Consider the following 24650-nt stretch of genomic DNA (forward strand, 5'->3'; position numbering starts at 1 on the left):
TGTTATTTGATTATTGAAGTTCCTCACTCACCTTGCTAATTTGTCTTCCCAGAACTGATTCTCATTGGAGTGCTGTTCGGAAAGCTATCTCAGAGGTTGGTATCTTTTGTCTTGTTAGTACTGTCTCCTTTATTATCAAATATTTCTAAAATAGGACAGATTAAAAGCTGAATGGAGACTTTAGTAAATAGTATTGGCCTTAAACTGAGCAAAGGGCATGAAATATACAGAGCATAAGACATTATTTCTGGTTTTGTAAGTCTATGTACTAATATCTCTCAATAGATCTTTCTGTATGTATATATATATATATATATATATATATATATATATATATAGTTGATATATTTGATGGCTTGGAAATACCTCTCATTTTGCCCGAACTTACTATTATTTGGCTATATACTGATTTAAATTTTAGTTACTATTTGAAAAATGCTGAAAAACTCAAAAGTTCAAAGTATCAGTCAAAAAAATTATACAACAGAAATAAAAATGCATTATCTTATTCCCCAAACTAATCTTCATTAACAGTTTAGTAAGTAATCCTCCTGGCCTTTTAACCTATTTATCATTTATGCAATATGCTTTGTGTGCGTTTGTGCATGTGTACACATACAAAAAAGGCCATTGAGTTTTCAGTGCATATCAGTTCATGGTAGTGACTCATTTAGCAGAATGCCATAGAGCAGGACAAGAGTAGAAACATTTTGATGAAGGATGTGCAGGAAGGAGCTGTTCTGGAGCACAGAGCTCTTCCTTCTGGGACCTGCTCAGGTCTGTAGGAGAAGCCACAACTCAGGGGTGGCATCCCCTCAGGAATTGGGTTTAAGTTGCTATATTCTTCCGCTGAACTCTGTACATTTATATTTACGCTTATTGGGTTGTGGTGCTATAGTGATAAGTATTATAGAGGTGAGAAAACGTGCATGGAAACAAGCTGATTGACTTTGTTTTTATTGTCTTCAGCAGATAAACACTATTGATGTGTTAACAACGATGGGAGCTATTCCTGCAGGATTCAGGCCTTCCACTCTCTTCCAGCTTCTAGAGGAAGGTAACAGATGTCAATCAGCCACCACAAACTTTTAGTTAAATAGTCAAGGTTTAAGTATAATTTTTCTGCCGTAGCCAAATAAACTGCGTCCCCTTGTCTTTGCTGTGACACTGGAGAACATTCCTGGTCCTATCAGCGGCTAGTATTTTTACCTGTTCTCTGGCTCCAGCCCCTTTCCTTTATTTCAAAAATGTAACTTTTAACTATCTCTCCTGCTCCCCCTGATTCATTCACTCATCGGTAGTACTAGCATGCCTAGCACCTCCTGCCTTTAAGAACTAGCTTCTCCAGCAGAAATCTTCCTGGCTGCTTTTCTTCACAGTAAGTCTTTTCTGAAGGGTTATATCTAGTGGGTATTTCTGTGTTCATTCTTGGATTTCCTTCTTCTTGGAAAGTTTTGACCATAGCTCATTTTAAAGAGGAATGTTGTTGGAATGAGGGTCTCCTGTATACCCTGAGTTGTTATCTGTGGAAGAGCTGCTTGGAGGCTGCTCTGATAAGAAGACTCTTTCTGACCCTCCCCAAAAGTCTATCTTCTTCACATGTCCGTTTGTCCTTCCCAGAGACGCCTTCTTTGAGGACTGTAGGTTCCCCTATTCTCAATTGCCTTAAAAACCCTTTATGGTTCTCAGTAACTAGTTACTTTATTTTTTCTCTCTTTAAAAAAAAAAAATTGATTCCCTCACTAAGCTGTAAACTAATAAGGGCAGCAGCCATATTTCTCTGATTCACATTTGTGTTTCCAACTCCTAGAGTAGTGCTTGGCACCGAGTAGGAACTCCCAAACAATTTCTTGCACTGATAAATGACTTTATAGTAGGTTTTCTTCATGACTAAAATATGGAAGAGCCATTTAAGAATGTGTGCTAAAAAGTAAAATAAATGACTATATATTTTTTCTGAAATCTCCAAAAACTATTTATAGATGTTCTGCATTTTATAAAAATATATGACTGGATCATCTTCCCTATGGGGCAGATTTATTGGCCTGGAAATCTTTTAGATATTTCTTAAAGCTCCTTTAAAGTTCTTTGTGTTTGTATCTTAGACTTCCTACTGTTTGTTTTTTTAATGTAGAGTCTACATTGGTACATTAGAAAGCTAGCAAGAAGCTTCAGGAATGTGGTCCTGAAGTTTATAGCATAACATAATGAATTTTGTTTTTGAATTTCACTCCTTTCTTTGTAAGAAAATGAAAGAAAGACTGTTTTTGCAGGGACTCAGTTTCGAGCAAGTTACTTTGTACAGCCGGCACTCACACCTTCACAACTGGCCTTCCGAGACCTAATGTGGGATGCTAAAACAGGCACGGTGAGTATAGGTGCCATCAAAAAATCGTGACTTTCCCAGATTTTGTCATGGTTGAGAGTTATGTAAAATATATACAATAAATGTAAATTGGTTAATGCATATAGAAAGCAAAAAAAAAAAAAAGAGTTTCTGTATTTTCATTTTGAAACACATATTGCTAATTCCATAGCTGATATGAAACTTGGACTTGTCACTTTGACTTTATATCTCTTCACCATTGTTCTCTTGCCCCACTGTTACAAAGGAAATGATCTCTCTAGATATCTATCTTCATCATTCTTTGCCTAACTTCTTCATCTGTAAAAAGGGAATAATAACACTTCTAAAATGGAGTTTTTGTGAGAATTAGTGCATTATTATATGATGGGCTTGAAAATTGTGATTGGCACATAAGAGTCAATAACCATGTTAAAGGGAATCATTGTTATTCTTAGTAGTCAAAGTAGTGGTTATAATACTTTAATCAAGTAGGAATAATACTACTGCTTACTATTACTTAATAGTATTAAATAATACTATTTAATACTAAATTATTAAGCAGGTTAAATTCTTTGGGGGGGATGAGCTTAGAATAGAATACCTCTAGTAGTCCCAGTATTTGTATTAGAAAATCCTCTTGATATTTAATTCTATTATCTTCCTTTTCAGATATAAATACTTTTAGATATAAACCATATTAGAACATGTCACTGTTCTTCCTGCTTACCTTCTGTTTTTTATCCCTTCCTTCCCAGAGCCTCAAAAGAAAGACAGTCAAATTGCAGTCAGATTCCATGAGATGGAGTGGCACAAAGTTTTAGTGCAATAAAAGATATTTTTTATTGCAAGTCAACAAAGATGTTGTATGTGGTCTGTTTAGTAAGCTAGAACTTGAATAAATGGATTTAATCTTATGAACTTGTACCTAGAGAACTAAGTTTTCAGTTTTCATTTCTTACATTGAAAAGGTGATGAGCTGGTAGATAATCCTATTTTTGTGGGTCTGTGGTGAAATTAGTTATTTAAAAGGAAAGGCCCATGACCATAAAGTAGATGTTAAGAACTGAAGATGCTCTTTAGTAAGAAACCAGAATGCCAATTTATTTATTCATATTCTGAATTTTACCTGTGATGTAGCCTTGAATAATTACATTAAATTGTCAGCTCATTCTGTCAGAACCTCTCTATGGGAAGCCAAGGAACAAGGTGCATAAGTGCTTGGAAGGAGCTAGCTGGATAAATTAATGCTGGGTGTTCTATTCTTTGGTGATCTCCTACCCTTACTCACATTCTGTTGGAATGGGCTGTAAGAATGCACTTGAAATACAGTGAATCAGAGGTCGGGACATTTTAGCAGTTCCTTTCATCATCATTTTTTATTTACCCAAAATTGAAGATATTTAAGTTATGAATCTTTATATGAAAAATGTACCTAAAATTTTTGTTAAATCAAAACAACCTTTTGAAACTTTTCTTCTGTATGTATGTTTATGCATAAAACTTTGTTTTTTATTCTGTGTACATTTTCTTAAATATTTATGAAATACTTTAAAAGCAGATTTGTCTTAGAAGCCATAAAAGTAAACGTTTTTTATAACTCACTTTGCTCTCAGATTAGGCCAAGACCAAGTCGTGTTTCATTGATTCTGACCCTATGGAGCTGTAAAATGATCCCTTTTCCAGGAATGAGCCTTCAGGTTCTCAGTAGACATGTTCGCCTCTGTCTGTTTGATGGTAACAAGGTGAGCATACTGGGGGGTTAATCAGTTCATATCAGGGTGGAAAATATTTTGTTAATATACTGTATTAAACATATACCTCATGGCATCTCTTTTTCTTTTTCTCAACCTCTCTCTTATTGTCAGTATTGATCTGTAGGTATCTCTGCATGTATATGTGTGTCTCTTGAGGTTGATATGAGAATAATTTGACATGCATAATACTTGAACAGTACATTGGTTATAGTAGGTGTTAAGCATATTAGATGAGGGGTGGCGATAACTTAGGTAAAGGACGTAAGTGAATAGCAGGATATTTAAAAGGTGAAAACCAACAGTTTGGTGATGGATTTGCTATGGAGTTGAGAGGGAGACCTCGGTGTCTGGCTTCCATGTCTGGATGGATGATGGTGATAAGGAATGCTGAAAGCAGATCAGGTTGGGAGGAGTTAGCTTGTTCATGCTAGTATGTTCTACCTCCCAGTATGGAGAAAGTATGTGTCCTTTCATCTGCTCTTGTGTTATTGTAGTGACCCACTCCCATGTCTCACCACACAAAACCACTGCCATAAATGAGTCAGTAGGTGTCGTCAGCAGGCAAGGTGAGATTGCCTTCTCTTAGGTAGATTGGTAGAATGCATTTTTTTTTTACAGTTTATTTATTATTTCTTTCTGCCAACACTTATAAATGTAAATGAGATTACAGATTAGTAGAACACTTTTGCTATACTATTTTTCTGCTCTCACATATGAGAGCATAAGACAAAGATGCAATTTTATTTTTGATAATATCAAAATAATAGAGGTTATTTTCTGCAAAAATAATAGATGTCTAATTTCCAAATTGAGAAGTTATAGAACATATTTAGTAGTTACACAGATACTCATGTTGTTTACTTAAGAGTTTCTTTAATAAATTTAAGCCAACTTGCAAATAAAAGTTTTATTATTATACTCAGAAATAACACATAAAATTTTAATTTATACCTCAACCATCAGGCATAATTTAGAAAACTCAAGAGACTATTGCATTCTCACTCTTGCCATTGTTCTTCCTGATGTTCTCAGATTCCTTATTTTATCATGTTCTTTCTGTTTAGAGAACTAACTTTAGCTATTCTTTTATAGCTGTGAATTCAATGAAATAGAGAGGAAACCCTGAAAGCAGAGTAGGTTTGGAGGAGTTTGGGGGTTTAACTTTGCTGTTGTTAAGTATGCTTCCAACGATATAAGGAAAATCAAAATTGTATTATGAAACTTGTCAAATATCAACAATGAAGCCTATAATTATCAAGATTTTGCTGTGCTGACTCATTTATCTGCTATGTTTTCCTTCATTTAAAAAAGTGTTGAAAACTGACATTTGATTTCATTCCTACATGTGTGCATTTACATTTATACATGTATTTAAAAAGCCAACATTTTCTTATATAACTTCTTTGCTTGCATAATCACCATCATCACACCTCCATACTAAGAATCATTCCATATTTTCATCTAACACTAAAAACATATCCAGATTTGTTTTTATAGTTGGATTATTTAAATGAGGGTCCATGTGTTGCATTTTTTGTGCCATTGACTTGAAGCAACTAGGTCAGTTGTCATGAAGAATGTCTCCTAAACTTGATGATATAATTCTCAGTATTGTTTCTTAAATGTTATATTTTGTGGAATGATCTCAAAACCACATCAATATATATAATGCTAACGTGCTTTAACTATCTACTGCATACTCTTCCCTTATTTTGTTGTGTAGAAGTTACTTCTGTGCAACAGATTTGCTTTTTTAAACAATATTTAATTACATGTATATAACATATTTTGTTAATTTCTGTGCTCAGGGTTTTTTTTTTTTTGTATTATAAAGTTTTAATTTCTTCATCTATCTTTAGAGCATATTTTATTTGGAAGCTTCTGTGCTCTTTCCCTACTCTCTAGTAATGCTATAACTCCTGTCACTAGTACTATCTTGTACCCCCAACCTCCAACCCCTGTCCAGAATCAGACTTTATTATGCAGTTAAGAAGTTTTGATTTTGGAGGGAAGTTTAGATTTCAGTTTTCACAGTTTATTGTACTTGCATTCATAATTTACCATTAAATACTACTGAATTCATCATTAAATGCATTAAATGATTTTACTGTTAAATTAGTCTATGGACCTTGCATCCAGATTTTTGAAATGTAAAGATAAATTGATGTGATATTGGGCATGTGGAATATATTAAATGGAACCTACGCAGTGATAAAATTGCTTCTGTTCTGACACATGTAGTGATGTAAGTAACTGCAGAGGGGCAGGAAGTTAAATATAAATTGTAATTTAAAAACCTTCAGATTAAATTTGACATCAAGGAATTTGGCCCACGCAAATCTGTACGGTGGGGCATGGAGGCTTAAGTTAGCAGGGCTGGCTGGCAACTGGAAGTCAAATTGCATGATGCGTCCACTTCCTGCTCTGTTTCTCTTAGCTATAGACACTGCTGACTTTGGGATGGGATGGTTCAGAGTTCTCTACAACACAAATTCAGATGGGAAAATCTCATTTCAGGTTCTGAGCAACATTCATACAGTCAGAGCCACGTGGCAACCTAAAAAGCCCAAAACCTGGACCTTTTCTCCGCAGGTAAGTAATCTGTGAGTGAGAATTTCCCTTTCCTGTTAAGCATTATGTAATCAGTTTCTCAGGTGAGGCACTCAAAAGTTTATTCCTGAAATAACATATTTATGTTTAGGACATATTTTCTTTTCTTTTTTTTTTTTTAGGACATATTTTATAAAGACAATTTTATAAAGACCCAGACATGAGCTTTAGAGTCTTTAGTGTTCTTTGAGGATTTCAATAAAAATTACTTAGATTTCTGCCTCACCAAAGTTATGATTCATATGAAAGATCTCATTTAATGGATTTCAGGGTTCCATTCCAGCATATGACCTTTGATTAAAAATGAAAACAAAAAGATAAAATTTAGGAAGTGTTTTTCAAAAATGAAATCTCCCACTGTGCCAATTAGAACTGTGTGTCTTCAGATAAAACCAAGGGTGGCGCCCCGGGGTCTGGCACATCACACCCAGGTGCTGTCAAGACTGAAACAAAAAAGCCTGGAATGAGGTCAGCTAGTTTCCAGCCACTTAGTCAGTGTTACCTAGATGCCAGTGGAAATGAAGATGCCTTGATTTTTTAAAAAATATACTTACTGTTTGAAATCAGTTTTATTTTACTCTTTATCTACCTCCAAAGTTTTATTACTTTAGTATTTACTTTTCTCCCACTACTAATTTGGGTCCTGTTCTTAACAACCTTTCATTAACCCTCCTCTTACTGCATCAGAAGGCCTGGAAGCCTGATGGAGGTTTAGAGAGGGTACAGGATGTGGAGGAGACCCAGCCGCCTGCTTGTGTGCTACTTATATCCACATTTGTCAGTTTGATTATCTGAGCACCCTGCTGCTTTTATTTTGCCATCACACTAAAAAATTCTGCTCCTGCATCTCTGTGGATGTCAGATGTTTAGGATAGAACTTTCTAATGCTTTCCCAATATGAAATGAACTGTTTGTATAGGGACTCTACCTGAGGGGGAAATCAAATACTGTCTAAAAGGTGATGATATATTTTCCCTAAAAACAAACTTGAAAAAAACAAGAAAGTGTTTGGAGTCATCAAAAATAAATATGTGTTACTTTGTTGAATGAAGTAAGTATCTGTGAGGTATAAGGTATTATAAGGTATTCTTCCAAGGTATTATGGTTACTGTCAGTATTACCTGTCATTAGGGAAGTCATATACACATGCAGAATAGCGAATTATGATGTTGTTAGGGGAGGGAAGTTTCCACTCTGTTCATCCACAATGGTTGATGCTTTTACATCATAATGCATGTCTTTTAAAGGAACCATGGTGCTCTAACCACATGCCAAGTACTGTGGTAAGCTCCTAGGTGCATTACCTCATTTAATCCTGAGAATAGCCCCCTGGAGTGGGTACTGCTAAGTGCCACAAGGGCAGACTATAATGCTGTGGAGCCCCCAAGAGCTTCTAGAGCAGAGAAGGATGAAATTAATTTTGCTCCTTAGGTTTAGGAAAGGTCCTGCAGAAGAAAACTTACACATAAGGGATGAGTAGAATTGTATAGGCAAGAAAGAGGGATGTGGCTCTGAGGGAGAGGGAGTAGGATTAGCAAAAGGGAAAGAAAAGGAAAATCTACAAGGTGCGCACAGGAAAGGTGAGAAAATATGTGTATGAAGTCTTTAATTTTCATTCTGTTTCCAAAGAACTTTGGATAACATAAATTTCTTCTATACATGCAAACTTTCTAACACCTCTGGGAACCTAGGTACAGTACTTGTTTCACATTAGCCTTTACTCTGAGCAAAAAGTAACACATAAGTGAAAATTTTAAATATCAAATCATTGGTATAAATGAGTCCAATCCATCTGCTTTTTGTTTCCTTTAAAAAAACATGTCTTATTAAGCCAGAAAGAGAAAGAAAAATACCGGATGGTTTCACTCATAGCAGGAGTATAATGGACCAGGCGAGAAAATAACAAAAATAATGAACAACCATAGACCAGAGACATTCTGTGGGGGTGGAGTGGGGAATGGGATCAAAAACGGTGGGGGGGAAGGGAGGGAAATGCACGGGACTATGGTGGTGGCACAGGGGTGATTTGGTGATGGGAAACCCGTGGGGATTACAATTGAGATGAAAAAAAAAAATGTGAAAAATGATGTTAAAATAAACTTTTTAATAAAAAAAAAAAACATGTCTTATGATGCAAAAGCATCAACTATTTATGCATGAATAGAACTGAAACCTCCCTCCCATTTCTAATTTTTATGAGTAAGTTTTAATTTTTTACTATTTCAGGTTACTGGGATCTTGCCCTGCTTGCTTGATGGTGATTGTTTTGTCAGGTCCAATTCTTCATCTCCAGATCTTGGAATACTATTTGAACTTGGAATTTCTTATATACGCAATGTATGTTCATTGAAAGAAAAATTTTCTAATATATCAGTTAAAAGGAACTTTTTTTTTAAAAAAGAAACTTTTTTTTAAAAGTATATATATACAAGTAAATTCTTATGTGTAATAGTTTCAATTTCTTCAGGAATGAGAATGACAATGATTTTAATTTTATATGTAATGTTTTTCTTCAGTATCAGTAGCATTGAAAATAGAAGTACATTTGTTTACATTTATAACTTAAATGTCTAGTGCTTCTAAAGAATAAGTATAGAAAAGGATAGGGAAAGTGATGGGAAATGCTCATTGGTATTTTTGCACAGCGGTTTTACCAGAAAGTTGGATTAATTTATGTCACATAAACTACTGAACCAGTGGGTGTATGTATATGATCATAATTAAATGTTTCCACAGCCTAATAATAGGCTGGTAGGTGTCGTATATATAAGTGCTTTTAGGGTAATATCAGTGATATCACACCACCCATTTATTTCTTTAAAGCAAATCTATACATATATATTGTGAATGTGTAAGACAGGAGGGGGAACAGTCTCTACAAGTAAGCCGAATGTCCTTTGGCAGTTGACAGTCGCGATCAAGTTCTGAGCAGAAAGACCTTTGAATTATTTAATTTGTGCATTCTGTCTCTCAGTGATACAAAGCTTCATAATCCCATATAATATTAATGTGGTTTGAGATGATTCCACAAAATATAAAAAATAATAGTGGAGAATTATAGGGGGTAATCAAAAGAAATTTCAAAGGTAGAATTTTTATTTTAAAAACCCTTACTACTTGATCTGCAATTAAAGTGGAATTCTACTGTGTTTCACTTATTTTGTTATGAAAGTTATAAAAACTATTGTGAAAAATGATGATGATGAATTTTTTCATTTTAAAGGTACTAATAACTTTGTGTCTTACTTGGTATGTGCTTTTAGTTGACTGGTTGAGACACTAAGTTTTGTATTTCTTTTTATTTCCTAGTCAACTGGTGAAAGAGGAGAATTAAGTTGTGGCTGGGTGTTTCTTAAGCTTTTTGATGACAGTGGAATTCCTATTCCAGCAAAGTAAGTTATCTTTCTATTCCTTCCAAATGAATAATTGTGTAGGAATTCATTTTGAAGATTCTGGATACCTTAAGTTTGTAGATTATATATTTTATTAACATTTCAATACTTGTGAGGAGAGAGAGCTTCTGATGTTCTGTGAGGTAGTATATGTAAATAGCATGTAGTCTAATCCTGGGAGGTAGATGAGGAAGAAATTGTACATATACACTAGTTTAAAACATGCTTGCACTATCTGCTGAGAATAGTCTTTCAGTAATTTTGTACGGTATTAGCACATTTCACAATGCTGAAGCAAACGCCAGTTCTCTTTAACAAGCGGGAAAGCTGACTCTGCGGTCCCCAGGTCCTCTGTGACTCTGCCTTTCATTTGCAGGTGATTGAAACTTTGGTGGCAGTTACTATAGACAAACTTAAAATTTAAGGCCAGAAGACATACATACAGTGAAGATTGTTACCTCTAATATAGAAAGAGATTATCCAAAGAAAAAGATTATCCAAAGTTTTTAATGGATACAAAAAAGAATCAAAGTCCAGGCTATAAGTAAGAGATTCACAGAAGAGATATAAATGGGTAGAGGCTAGGATACTGATTAAGATCCCAGGTTTGAAATTATAAAATTAAGGCCTCTAGTCCTAGCTTTGTCTGTGTGATTCCTTAGCATCACCAAGCCTCAATTTCCCTCATTTTTAGATTGGGGTATTGTAGTTCCCACCCCAAAGGTTTATTGTGAGGATTGATTGAGATAATACATCCTGCCTCCCTGTGACTTTACTGACACCACAAGGGGGAGCACGGCCTCCTCCCTCAGGGCAGAGGGAAAAGTCCCGACTGCCTGCTGATGGCACCCCAGGGGCCAGCCAGAGGGCAGTTCATTCCCAAGGTGGGTGTAGAAACCTGGGCTTCTTGTGATTTTTTGGTTTTGTTTTGTTTTTAATAATATTCAGGATTTTTGGTTTTATTTAGTGGGAGGGAAAATTGTGTTTTCTCCATCTCTTCAAAAGTGAAGGCACAGCTATTTTTTTGGTGATATGAGGCCTATGTATTGCTACAGAAACATTTCCACTGTCTACTATTATGTACAAAAGGAAAGTTACAAAATAGTATGTATATCATAATTTCTATTTTTGTTCATGAGAAACTGTGTACATATGTTGGGATGTGTCTGTGTAAACTGTTTTGCCTCTAAGGAACAGAACTGGGGAGGTGGTACAGTAGGGCTTTTTACTTCTGATTTTTATGTTAGCATAGATAGGAAAGCATGTGCTGACTTGGGGATTTACTGTGTATGTGCATATATATTGGCATCTTCATAGAAAGAGATAGGGCAAGGGGCATACCAAACTGGGGGGGAGGGATGGGGACAGTTTTGTCTTTTTACTTGTTTATGTGTTTTTCAGATGTTTTATAACAATGACATGTTTATATTTTAAAAATAATATAAATTCATAATAGCTTTATTTCAAATGATGATTCAAGATATTTAAATTACCTATATAAAACTTTGTCTTTAACACGTTATTGAAGTCAAAGCATTTAAATGATATCAATTAATCTTTCCCATTTTAATGTATTTTCTGCAGTTCAGAGTTTTAAGAAAGAGACTGCTTATTTACTGAAGTGATATCTCTAGGAAGAACAACTTTCATTTTCTTTTACCAGTGAGACATAAAATGTGTGTGAATATATCTGTGCTAAAACATATATCATTCCTTAGTCTAGTATTTTAAAGTATCCATAACATGTATCATCATGATATATTATTCTTTTGTAGAACTTATGAGCTATTTTTGAATGGCGGCACCCCTTATGAAAAGGGGGTTGAAGTAGACCCATCATTATCCAGAAGAGGTATAGCACTTATGTGTTGCTTTCCTTCCTTTTTTAAAAAAAAAAGTAAACAAAGGAAAGATTCATCAGAAAAAGTAGCTATATCAAATAAGCATAACATTCTTCAATTGAATTCACATTTTCAAAAGCATTTTATTTGACACTTAAATTTTACTCATTTTTAATCTGCTCATTGTCTTGGTAGCATAGATGAGACTAATGTAGGAAAGCAGGAAGCATGAGGACTCTGCATTAACTCCTTTTCATTGAGCACTGGGCTAATACTTGTGACCACCACAGAATTGACAGGACAGGCTAATTTGCTAGGGCAAAGTATACATATTTGAAATCAGTATACACGTGCCAAATTGCCCTCTAAAAACATGCATGTCTTTCAGTGTGTTCACTGCCAGTGTGTTTACTGCACTGGGTAGTGGGAAATTGGAGAGTAAGATAATTATGGTCCTTGTCTCATGGGGCTCAGAAACCAACACACTGGACATTCTCCTTGTTACATGATTTAGGACATACAGCATTGCTGCTATCCTAGCAATGCAAACCCCACTTTTTAGAATGAGAAAGTATTTGGGAACTGGGAAGCATTTGATTGAATGCTCCAGCATTCAACCTGAAGTCAGATGTGCTTTTTAAACTCCATTTTGCTCTTTAAAATCTGAAAAGAATAATCTATGGTCAAAGCATATGGTGGCAACTAGAGTCCTGTTCGCAAAGAGCATCTCTAGCAACTCTTTTAGGTGTGTGAATGACTTCTGCCTTTCATGCCATTCGGCACCATGTGGTCCTGAAAAATGCTTTGTTTTATTATACTTAATGTCCCAAGCACTTAATTTCCACATTTCTTGTAAGCCCAAGGGAGTGTTTTCCATCAGATGATGACAATGAGAAGACAGCCTCAACTTCTGGTAAAACTGAGATCTTTGAACAGAAGATCAAGAAACTCACTAAGGTTGGTATCTACTTTTGTCTGTCCAGTGGCCGTAGGGGCATTCACCATTTATAGACCATTTCTGCTCCTTCTAGTTTTGTCAGTTATTTTTTTAAAATTTGTCTGCCAATTGGGAAATTGAACAGTGATAAGTTCAATTTTGCTTATTCTCATGTCTATTGGCAGTAGTTAACTTAAATCTGTTGAAACTCCTGATTAAATGGGGCTTATTGATCCTAACTTAAGGGCTTCTTTTAAGAATCAATTTTGTTGTAGTATAATTTACATACAATAAAATTTACCCTTTTCTTTCCCAAGAGTATGTCATAAATGCAAATATTATGCCAGGTAGATGGTGTTATATGTCACAAAAGATGTGCTGGTTGACTAGTAAGACCAGAGAGATTGAAAAGGTTTTGAAGGACTGAGGAGATATGATGATGTGGAGAAAGGAACTTCCTGCAGAGGGACAGAGTGGACAGAGGAATGGAAGGAGGAGCACGGCCTGGGAACAGAGACCGATGCTCAGTGGCCCCAGTGTGACCTGCTCATTGCTCAGAGATTATCAAAAAGTAGGGAAAGAAATGAGCACTTGGCATTCCTGGATGGTTGCTTTCCACATTCTAGACCATGCTCTTTCTTTAGCTATCCCTTGCTCTTATCTCTAATACTAAAATATATTTCATGATTATAGCATTACAGTTAAATCTTTCAGTAACCATTAATAATGTGTCATTGTCATTATTCATTCTCTTGGCTTTGTCTTCTCTTCCCAACCTTCCTCCCCCACATTGGATGTTCATAGCACCTGTAAATTCCCTCTTTTGGCCAATCTTTGTTTGGAAAATTATTCTTTTTCAAGATTAAGAAAGAAGAAGTACAGCAGCAGTCTTTGTGAAAGAAAAGCCAAAATCCTGTCAGGCTTCATTCTTCTTACCCCTTCAGCCTCCCACTGTTCATCTCATTGATAAGCCTCCCAGAAGTCCTGAAGGTCTTCCAAGCATGTCTTTCAAGTAGAGCTTTTAATACTACTTCTTTGGCTCCAAATACTGGTTTGCAGGTACTTTTTACAATCTGTAAACCAAATATAATGACATGGTGAGGTGGGTTTCTTTCCAAAGCCATGAGTGGGTTTTCTCTGCCAGTTTTTTATAGATGGGTCCTAAGTCCTAGACTTTGGGAACTGAGGTACCTGTTTGATTTTACACCACAGTAGGAACCCCCCCAAAAAATGTTTATTATATAATTTGAAAGTACAGAGCTTCCTGGTTGTGTAAATGTATACCTCTCAGGAATTCTGCCCTCCCTCCTGCTGTCCCTGGGCACCCCTTGCCTTGTCTTGGCAAGTGCTCTTCTCTGCCTTAATCCATGGAGATTGGAATGCTGTATTGAACAGCCATCCCACTTTAATGTGTTCTTTTTTCCCCCTCTTTTGCTTCCATTATATTTTTGCTAAAAATAAATGAGGTAATAGGGTTGTTTTTTGTTTTTTGTTTTTTGTTTTTTTGCCTAAACTCACTACTATATTTATTGCACTTCTCCCACCAGAGTTTGCTGGTCTATCTGTGAAGTCAGAAGTATATTTCTGCTTCTATGGTTCAGCCAATTTTTAGCAACTTAGAGTTCTTTTTTTTTAGTCATCTTGGGTTTGTGAAAATCATATTTCCCAAAGAAAACTCTAGTAAAGAGCAAGGCTCTTTGCCTTCTATTGTGGACACTTCTAGAAGGAAAGGAGTGCCCATACTGTGGGAGAACCCAAGGGCTCTCTCTAATGCAGACTGGAAGTGATGCCTGCCAGGCAGAGAGAGTGGGTGGTTCTGTGAGAGAAGTGGGAAAATGGAAGGAAGGAAAGCTCCAACCCTTCCTCTGGCAAAATCAATGACTGTTCTTCAGCGTGAAATACGAGTTTGGGCATGCAACTCAACACTGCCCCATGGAGCATACACTAGAGGATGAAGAATAACCTTTGGAAATCACAACTGGTACCCTGAGAAGGCATCAAAGGTGGCATCAAGGCAGCTTAAATGGCCTCCTGTAGCCAGTCTTTGAAACCCAAGGCAGATATATGCCAGAGCAGAATTTTAGCAAGGCTGGAAAAAGATCATTTCTGACTGTGTACAAATTCTCTACCTGAATGTAAGTGTGGTAAGAGAAGCTGTCTCACATTTTTGGATGTTTCTAGAAATGTAGGGTTAAGGAGTGGTCAAGGATATTTATCTAAATTCTATGAAACTGGTAACCCGTGAGGCTCCATTTCTCCTATACCATTATAGGGGTTAACATACATTCTGTTCTTTTTCAACAGACTGAATGCATGTTGCTTGTGTGATTATTTTTTTTTCTTTATAAAATCTCCTCCTAGAAGTTAAAGAATAATTACAAAAGTTAAAATTTCATAACTTTTGATAGTTTTTCTTAGCCTAAAGACTTCTTCCTCTTTGAGAGAAATTGTTTACAAGATTTTCAGAATTTCCTCTATGGTCCTCCTTCATGCTTAGTGACAGAGCTTGTGTGTATCTAAAAGCAGCAGTTAGGAAATATATCTATAGAATAATTCAAGGTATTTTCTCCTGAGATTAACACCTATGCTCAGTATATCCTCAGCAAGTATTTAGTGTGTTATGTCAGCATTTTATAGAACACTCATTTGTCATATTTCCAGATTATTATGTTGAAATTTTGTTTCTATTTTTTTAATCCCAAGTATTTTATTCTTTTTGTGCTTATCATGAGGATTATATATGGCATCCTGAAGTTATAATAATCTATTTTAAATTGCTGTCAGCTTAATTTTAATATTGAAGTTTTTTCTGGGTTTGAGCCTTATTTTGTGTTAGACTTTGCACATTCTTCACTTACATCATTTTAGTATTTCTAATGACTTTCAGAAATGCAGTTGTTACTATCTGCATCCTATGGGGAGGAAGAGGGATCAAAACAGGTTAGGGAAGAGCATAAGAGACTATGGTGATGTTCACGGGAATCTTGGTGGTGGGAATTTTATGGGCATTAAACCTGAGAGGGGAATGAACAACGATGTAGGAAATATAAAAATTTAAAAATAAGAAAGAATTTAGCGCAGCTCTACCACACCCTGCCATGTTCCTCTAGCACCACAATAGTCTGAACTCACACTTCCTCTGCATTCGTCACATCAGGTGGGGTGACTAAATGGCTTTGTTAAAACTTGTAGCTAACTAGTCCCTTTCTTTCCAAAGCATGAAATTGATGACTATTCATTTTTATTTGACATTTAGTATGGGTGTAGTATGTTAAAATGGAATTACAGGAATGGCAATGCAGAGTTGAGACTTAAAAATATACACATAAAAATGTTATCTGAAGCTTAAAGTGGCCAGTGGCCAGTGGATAATGGAAATTTTCCTTAAAATTATTAGAATTTCTGGGCCCTCCCTGGTGGCCCAGTGGGTTAAAGCACAGCACTGAGAAGCTAAAGCCACTTCCGCATGAGTTCGATTCCTGCCTGCCTCAGAGGTGACCACATGGCGTGGCAGACCTCTCATGACTTGCCCGCTGCTCCCCTCAGCAGTGTACTTCGTGGATCTGCCTGTTCTGCTCCTCACTCTGTCTCTGGTGAAGCCTCTCACCACCCCTGAGCCTCTGGCCTGTACCCCAGTTCTGTATGAACAAATAAATAAATCTTTAAAAAAAATTATTAGAATTTCTTCAAATAATAAAACCAAACTTGGGGCTGTTCATTAAAGTAATAATATGCATATTTAAAACACTTAGATGATATAGCGTTGTTCAGTTAATACATTTTTTTCTCTTTTAATAGTCTACTGCCAGAAACATTAATTGGAAACATGTGCTCCATTCATTTGTTGATATTTTATCGCCAAATTCTTGGAGATGCGCTCCTGAAAGATAGGATGAACATGCAAAGTACTGGTAAGGGGTCTTTGCAGTTTTCTTATGTTTTCAGGAAATATAAGGTATGTTGATCCATATCATCTACTTCTGAAGGTGACACGTCTAATAAAATAGAGCAGCATCAATGCTAATAAACTACTTCAGATGCAACACCTTGTGCTTAGTGTATTTCCTGCGTGAGCTCAGACAATGTAGATGTTTTCACACCTCTGATTCTGGAAGGCTGAGATCCTAAAACTCAGCTATAATTACACTTTTCCTTAATGTCTCTAAGTAATGTGATTTTATCATGTACTTAATATGTGCATCATCTCTTTGGGGAGAGATTGAAATCACCCACAGTAGTTGGTTCCTAGTGCAGTATACAATGGCATAATAAAAACTGGTGAATCCAGGTAAAAGGTTTTGAGGAATTCTATATACTATTTTTATCCTTGCAGCTTTTTGTAAGCTTGAATTTTCTTCTAAATAAAACATTAAATAATGAGTTTTAAAAAAATCAGTGAGTTGTCATACATGATTGAACTTGAAAGAAGAATCTGTGGGCTATAAGAATTTCCTCCCCAAAAAAGTTTAGTTTTATTGAGCAGTCTTTGAATTCAGTCGATGAGCATGCAAATATACATTGGGTGCCAGACACTGTGTTAGGCCCAGTGATGTGCAAGTCAGGCATGGTCATCCCTACCTAGTGGAGTAATGGGCCTCAAATGCAGCATTACATGAATAATTCTTTTCAACCCTTTAAAATAAGTGTTTGAGGTCCCTCCCTGGTGGCGCAGCATTAAGAAGCTAAAGCCACTTCCTCATGAGTTCTATTCCCGCTTGCCCAGAAGGAGATTCACATGGCGTGGCAGACCTCACCTGACCCGCCCACTGCTCTCCTCAGCAGTGTACTTCGTCGATCTGCCTGTTCTGCTCCCCTCTCTGTCTCTGTGTTTGAATGAAAATACACAGTAAAAGCATACATTAGGGGGACTTGAGTGAAAGGGTGTCAAAGTAAAGTATGAGGAAAAATAAGACCTGAGAGAGGAGTTGGAAATGTGGAGTAGCCCTCCCTAGTGGCACAGTGGGTTAAAGCGCAGCACTGTGAAGCTGGCCATGGCTGCTTCAATGCAGTTGAATCCCTGCCCCGGAGGTGATCCACATGGTATGGCAGACCTCTTGTGTTTCGCTTGCTGCTCCCCTCAGCAGTGTATTTTGTCAATATGTCTGTTTTGCTCCCCACTTTGGCTACGGTGAGTCCTCTCACTGCCCCAGTATCTCTGGCCTGTACTGCATAAATAAATAAATCTTTAAGAAAAAAAAAGAAATGTGGAGTGGTGGATAGGGGAGTATTCTTTCTGGATAGAAAGAGCAGCACACCTGAAGACCCAAGGCAAGCAAACATGGGTGTGTTGTAGAGATTGAAATTGACAGCAGGCCAGGCCAGTGAGGTTAGAGCAGAGTGAGAGAACAGAGAGAGTCTTAGGGTGGTTTAGCCATGACAGGTGGAATTTATGATTAGATAGGAGTCTTCTCCGAGGACTTACCACTTAGAGAGATGGAGAGCTCACTGTCAGATGCACAGACTTTTCTAAGAGACTACTAATAACTGTGAGAGAAAGATAGTCCAGCCTTTTAATCATCACTTGTCTTTGGATTTATTGCAATGACTCAAAAAAGTCAAGAATGACATGACTTCTTAAAGATCAGGCTTAAAGTTTCCCTATAGGCTAGGAGGTTACTCAGAATTATTGCTTTTTTCGAATCTGACCATCAGATATAGAAAAATACCTTTTTACTACCGAGGATACAAGATTGTAGAATCTATTGCCCTTACCATTTCAAAAGTGTCTTTCCTGGAGTGTTTCTTTGCATAGGTCTTTCCTGTGCGTCTGCTTGTTGTGGAATAAGGATCTCCTGCACAGTATTCAGATGTGTGGCTGGAATCCTGGCTTCAGATTCTTTGCAGTTTCATCTGCCACCATCCATTGACCCCAGACACTGAGGCCTCCTTCCCTGGTACTCAGGAGCGGGCGCCTCCTGTTCAAAGATCCCTTGTACTGTCTACAGTTGTGTCATGAGGAGAGCACAGATGAACAGAATGGCTAATCTTATTCTGTTCATATTCTCTAACTTCCACCCTAAAATCTTCATCTACTGGGCATAAAACTCATTTCAGAATATCATGGTGCATAGATGGAGGGGTAGAGGAGGGGACAGCTTTGAGCTTTCCTAGAAGTTAAGAGCATAGAATGTATTATTAACAAATCATGTGGCACAATACTTTTAACCTGTATTGTTTGTGAGGTAATGTTTTTATGCCTAGTACAGTAAAACACGTGGGATAAAATCTGTGTAAAATCCCTTTATTTTTTGCCTTTCAGAGTTAATTAGTAACCCCGTGTTGGCCACCTTCCCGAAGCTCTTGGAGCAGCCTGATGTGATGGATGCACTCAGGGTGGGTAGCGTCCTCGTGGTGGGCACTCGATAGCTTCTGAAAGTGACTCTACCCACCATGTTAGTGAGGGACTGACTCCTGCTCACAGATTTGGTTTGGTTTTTCCTCTTGGGGTGATTTCTTCCATCAACCCTGTGAATAGCCTAGCTAACTAGGTCTTGTCCTTCCCTTCCTAGTATGAACGTTGCTTCCCAGGAGTTCTCATCCTTGACCAGTAAGCAGATAGAGTAGCTGCTAAGTACACTATGGCAATTTCTTGCCTGTCATTTGTTCCTTGACTTAAGATGGCCAGCGAAATGATCTGTTAAACAAATCAATTGAATTTTCTAAGGAGAGAATCAGGGCTTGTGTGTTTTTCATTTAATTTTACATATCCGGTCTACTGTAAGAAATAGCTGCCAAACATTGTGAAACCCTATGAAACTTCCTACCTTCAGATACTTTTTTAATTCAAAAATGGCAGTTTCATAAAGCTCAGGCTAATATGCCTACAAGGAATGAATATTAAAAGACCTGTATGCCTACAAGGAATGTACTCGGGTAATGTGGCAGGTGCCCCAGGCATGTATATCAGGCTTTTGAAGACTTAAAGAAAGTGAGAGATAGGGGCAGGAACTTTAAGAGGTCCTGGGTGAGGCGGACTTAGTAAAAGGTTGGGGGCCCTGGAGGGACCTGGCATGCTAAGATGAGGTGGAAAGTGAAAGATGGAAGGGTCAGCGTGAACGAACATTTTGAGGCAGGAAGGACTAGGGCGTGTGCGTAAGGAGGTCGTGAGGCATGTTTGCATGTTGGAAATCGTCAGTAGATGGGCAAAGTCACTGTGAGTGCAGGGTGTGGAAAGTGTGGGTGACGTGCTGTGGAGAATCTGACAGCACACGAGAGGACAAGCTCACACGCAGGAGGGAGGTCATAGGCGCCTGACAGAGAAATAGAAGGAGATTATCATTCACAAAGATTTTCATTCCACTGATACTGATTGCATGTGCTGGTTTGACCAGAGTGGGGGTTGTCAATAGTAACAGTGACATTTGCAGCAGAAAGTCTTAAGAAAATGTTAGGGCATGTGATTACCCATGATTTCAGGCATTCATTTGGCACTGCGGCTAAGTAATACAAAATTTCTTTCTTCCCCTATTAAGTCATAAGTTTCATATTTGCTCATTACACAGAATATACATACATTAATTTATTCAGCAAATATTTCACACTGTGCTAAGTGCCAAAATTTGTCTCAGTGTGTGACAGTCTCAGAATTTGGATGTTGCTGTTGGGAGGAATCTGAGAGCTAATCTAGTCTTTTGTTCAGCTGCAGGTGATATGTAAACAACTGGGATAGGAGCACATAGGCACTGGAACAATGGTCTGGAATGATGAGCCTGGAACTAAGCATGTTCCCTCCTCCACGGCCCCCCACTTACAGTCTGCTCAGATCTAGTCTGACTTGTACATACCTCTGTAGAATTAATTGAACTCTGGGTTTTGTTTTTATTTCTTTCAAAGTTTTGTGAAAGTTTCATTTCTGTCTTGCTTTAAAAGGTATATCTTATTTTATTGTTCACGTAATGCACATCTGTTACTGATGTTTGTATGGTTGTATTAATATTTCATTGATCAGCTCTTTAATTAGTTTTGACTTATAAGAATCATGGTTTCTGGGGTGTCTTTCTCCAGTACTTCCCACCTAGTAACCTGGTTCTGATCTTTAACAGTATTGCCTGATTACAGATTCACTTCTTTCGTGTACAGGTTCTATTTAGGGTTCTTAACCTCAGCCTTAAGTATAAGTACAGTGAAGCTGCAGAAGTGTGGCAAGGACTTATGAATACTCAGATTAACATAATATTTCTGTTTGCTTTTTAGAGTTCATGGGCTGAGAAAGAAAGCACATTAAAAAGATCAGAGAAGGTAATATGAACTTACTATTGGCAGTACTCAGTGTTTGCTTGCACATTCTAATAATGCCTCTTTTTTAAGCTAAAGTAGCCAGTCATCATTCTTGTTGTGCAGTTAGTTAAACTGTGTCATTACGCTTATAAACATACATGGGTGGTTGTTTTTTAATGTAAAAAGAAATTCTTCATCAAGCCAGTATTTTTAGATGACTGAATTCTTTTTAATTCAGGGAAAGTTTCTAAACCAAAGTCTCCCTGTTGGCTATCAAATTTCTATTATTTTTTAAAAAATCCCTCTAGCTCTCAAAGTGCATATCAGGTATGGAGAATGAAAAAGAAAATTCGTCTAAGCTGAAGGCCTAGTGCATTGACATAACCCAAGGCACATGCTTGCCTGGCCAGAGAAGCATGGTCATTACTCAGGAGACTGGCGTTAGTCAAGGAGTTCCAACCCAAGATGGGTAGACGTCTTTGTAAGGGGCCAGATAGTAAATGCTTATGGCATTGTAGGTTATAGGTCTCTGTCACAACTATAATATTTAACTCTGCCATTGTGATCCGGAACCAGCTGCAGGTGATATGTAAACAACTGGGATAGGAGCACAGCTATGCTTCTGTAAAACTTAATAAAAGGGGATGGTGGGCTGCATTTGCACCAAAGGCCATAGTTTTTGAATTCCTAACCTGAAGTATTAATTATTTGCAAGGAACATGAGAGAACAAACAAACTAAAAACTAAACATTGACAAAAACTGTATAGATACTGTATATTTTTAACAATTATATCCTTATTTGAGCTTCTTTTAGCCTGTACCTTTGCTAAAGGTACAGTGACCTTTGCTAAAATTGTCAGGTTTAAGGCTATTCCAATCTATCAGCGGACAGGTGCTGGGCCTTAACCCTTAGAAATGACCCCTCCACACACCTTGAAGGGATTGCCACGTGTTCATCTCTCCACCTCAGTCTGCTGCACACTCTGAGGTTCCCACCCAGTCTACCGGTGTCAAGACTAAGTGACAGTGTGGACATTGTGGTACTTGGTTACCTGGGGAAGATTTCACAAGTTTTTATTCCTTGGATCTTCTTTTTCTGAATTCCATGCAGAATGCTTGTCACCCATCTCTCACAACAACTTGGCAATTTATTGTTGATATGCTGGGATCCGATGAGGTAGACAGAGCAGACATCAGTGTCCTGGTTCTGTGGACCTGCAACCATCCCCTTGTCTCCAGAATTAGATTCAGTACCAGGGTTTCCATGACGGATTGTGTGAGACACCTCGGAATTTCAGAGACACCCTGGTCTCAAGGAGCCACTCACAGACCATCAGGGAAAGCTGCGTATCTCCACTGCGATGACTCTTGTTTGCTTCCCCCTCGAGGGCGCTCTTTCCTGATTGGTGATTCAGAGCGTTAGACGGCAGGCATCAGGCACCGCCGTTCATTCCACACAGGGCTCATCGTTTTAGTTAACAGAGTTCATAGGATTTAATACTTAAAAAATAATGATGTAGAGCCCTCGTAATTATTTGTGGTTCTGTCTTCCCAGAGAGACAGAGAGTGCCTGAAGGCAGCGTTTCTCCTGGTGTATCATGATTGCGTGCTCCCTCTTCTCCATTCCACGTTCCTGCCCCCCTACCGGTGGGCAGAAGAAGAGACTGAGGCTGCACGTTGGAAAATCATCGCCGACTTCCTTAAGCAAAACCAGGAGAATGAGGGCGCCCTTCAAGCTCTGCTGTCACCAGATGGAGTCCATGAACCTTTTGACATTTCAGAGCAGACCTATGACTTCTTGGGTGAAATAAGAAAGAATGCAGCCTGACGGAGTGGCCTCGCCCCTCAGCTTCCTGATGAATCTGATGGACTGTTTGTGATGACCTGAAAAATATGACAGAACCAAAGGTAACCATCAATAACAACTTAGGTTTTACTTTTTTTTTAAGACCACATTTTGTAAGAAATATTTGCCCAGTAATTTGAATATGTTTTAAAACAAGATAAATTTTATGAGGAATACTATATCTAAAGGTAAAGAGATATTTTTCAAAAACCAACTTAAAGTTTACTGTATGTATAATTTGTATAAAAGTAAAATTTTATCGAAGTTATGATTATTCATGAAAAAAAAGTCTAGTATCCAGAACATGTACATGTGCAGTTATAGCTAATAAAATTTTATGTCATGAAATGAAAGGGGAATCAGTTTAATTTATTTGAAAAAGTTGTTATTAATCACTTAATTTAGTTCAATATTTGAATGAGATTTAACCTATTAGATATAAAAACAGAATCTAGTTTTTCCTTTTTAAGTCTATGTAAACACTCCTTCAAAAAAAATAGAGAAAACTTTAGGCTTTGGAGAGTAAGTAAGCACACCCCATGTCTTTATGCTTTGGGGAGTAGGTAAGCACACCCCATGTCAAAGAGCAGAGGTCCGTTGTGTCCCGGTAAACTGGTGGCTATTGGTAGCTGTCTCAAGCCCTCGACTTCCATAACATGTAGTTTTACTGTGGTGACATGGCACACACTGAGCCCACCGTGTGTGTTGTCAGTGACCTAAGTCAATCCTCGCAGCTGCTTTAGGCGGTAGGTACTCCTTTCCCCTGTGTTACTGCTGAAGAAACCAGCCAGGCAGGTGAAGTAACTCACCTACCGTCAGAGGTAGTAACACAGTTAAAATTCTGGTAAAGATACCATGTATAATTTTCTCTGCTTTAGGTTGGTCCCCCTCATCAGCGCAACCCTGTAAGAATTACTTGTGAACATAAACATGAGAAGGCTCTTGAAGAAAAGACAATCAAAGTAGAAAGTTTATTCCAGAGAATCAGAAACCAATTGCCATAGTGGTTTGACGCATACTACCATATAGGAGGTATTCATTTTTAGAGACCTTTCATACCATGAAACTTCTGTTATCTTAGTTATCTTCCCCTAAACCCTTCACCTGAACTTAATTTGAAAGGTCTTCACATCAGAATTAACATGGTGAGAAAGGGTGACAAGAAGTTTGCCCTGGGAGAAGAGACTCCACTATCCAAGAGCTGACTTCTGCAGAGCCCTGCCCGAGTTCCCCTCGGCCACCAGAGCCTGGGGAAGTTGTGTTCAGACCATTCATCTGCCCATAACTGCAGCTGCACGTGCCTTCCTAAGGTAGTACCCATCTTTTCTGGGACTGTGGCCCTTCAGCTCCTACTCAGCGGGAGGCTTTTCCCTTTCAAATGGAGGTGGCCATCGTGTAAGGGACATCATCCCCACTCTGTCACTGACTGCCACCTCTTAGGCCTCTGCAGTCAGAGATTGAAGGAACATGAAACATGTCACTCCCCATAGTGAAGGTCATTTTTCCATAGAATTTTTAAATACTAAGTGCCACCTTTTAATGTTTATTTTTAGTCATTTAGCTTACTAGCTTTAAGCCAAGGGTGGGGCATTTTGAACGAAAGGAAATATTACTAGCGAATTATTTTCAATGAAAGGAGAGCACTTTTTTAGAATGTGTTTTTGCAGGCTGTCTTCCGTGTTTGGAATGTGTCATGATGCACGAA

The 24650-nt window shown here is 37.7% G+C and overlaps 1 protein-coding gene across 3 annotated transcripts in view; it reads left to right on the forward strand.

Moving 5' to 3' along the window:
* The window catches only part of NPHP1 (nephronophthisis 1 (juvenile)), a 33990-nt gene extending 10703 nt beyond the window's left edge, over positions 1-23287 (forward strand). Inside the window, exons 8-20 of one of the 3 annotated variants that reach the window (XM_004685996.2) lie at positions 53-95; positions 970-1057; positions 2274-2368; positions 3961-4089; positions 6619-6693; positions 8938-9048; positions 10021-10103; positions 11879-11955; positions 12802-12901; positions 16680-16792; positions 19141-19214; positions 21075-21119; positions 22655-23287. In XM_004685996.2, the coding sequence (XP_004686053.1) occupies positions 53-95; positions 970-1057; positions 2274-2368; positions 3961-4089; positions 6619-6693; positions 8938-9048; positions 10021-10103; positions 11879-11955; positions 12802-12901; positions 16680-16792; positions 19141-19214; positions 21075-21119; positions 22655-22927 (1306 nt within the window). In that variant the 3' untranslated portion in view covers positions 22928-23287. The remainder of the gene's footprint in view (positions 1-52; positions 96-969; positions 1058-2273; positions 2369-3960; positions 4090-6618; positions 6694-8937; positions 9049-10020; positions 10104-11878; positions 11956-12801; positions 12902-16679; positions 16793-19140; positions 19215-21074; positions 21120-22654) is intronic. The other 2 variants (XM_012727304.1, XM_012727305.1) reach the window with 2 other exon arrangements.
* The last annotated feature ends 1363 nt before the right edge of the window (positions 23288-24650 follow it).

The sequence above is a fragment of the Condylura cristata genome, unplaced genomic scaffold (genome assembly GCF_000260355.1).
Source record: "Condylura cristata isolate star-nosed mole 26May11 unplaced genomic scaffold, ConCri1.0 scaffold00020, whole genome shotgun sequence".
NCBI classification, from domain to species: Eukaryota; Metazoa; Chordata; class Mammalia; order Eulipotyphla; family Talpidae; genus Condylura; species Condylura cristata.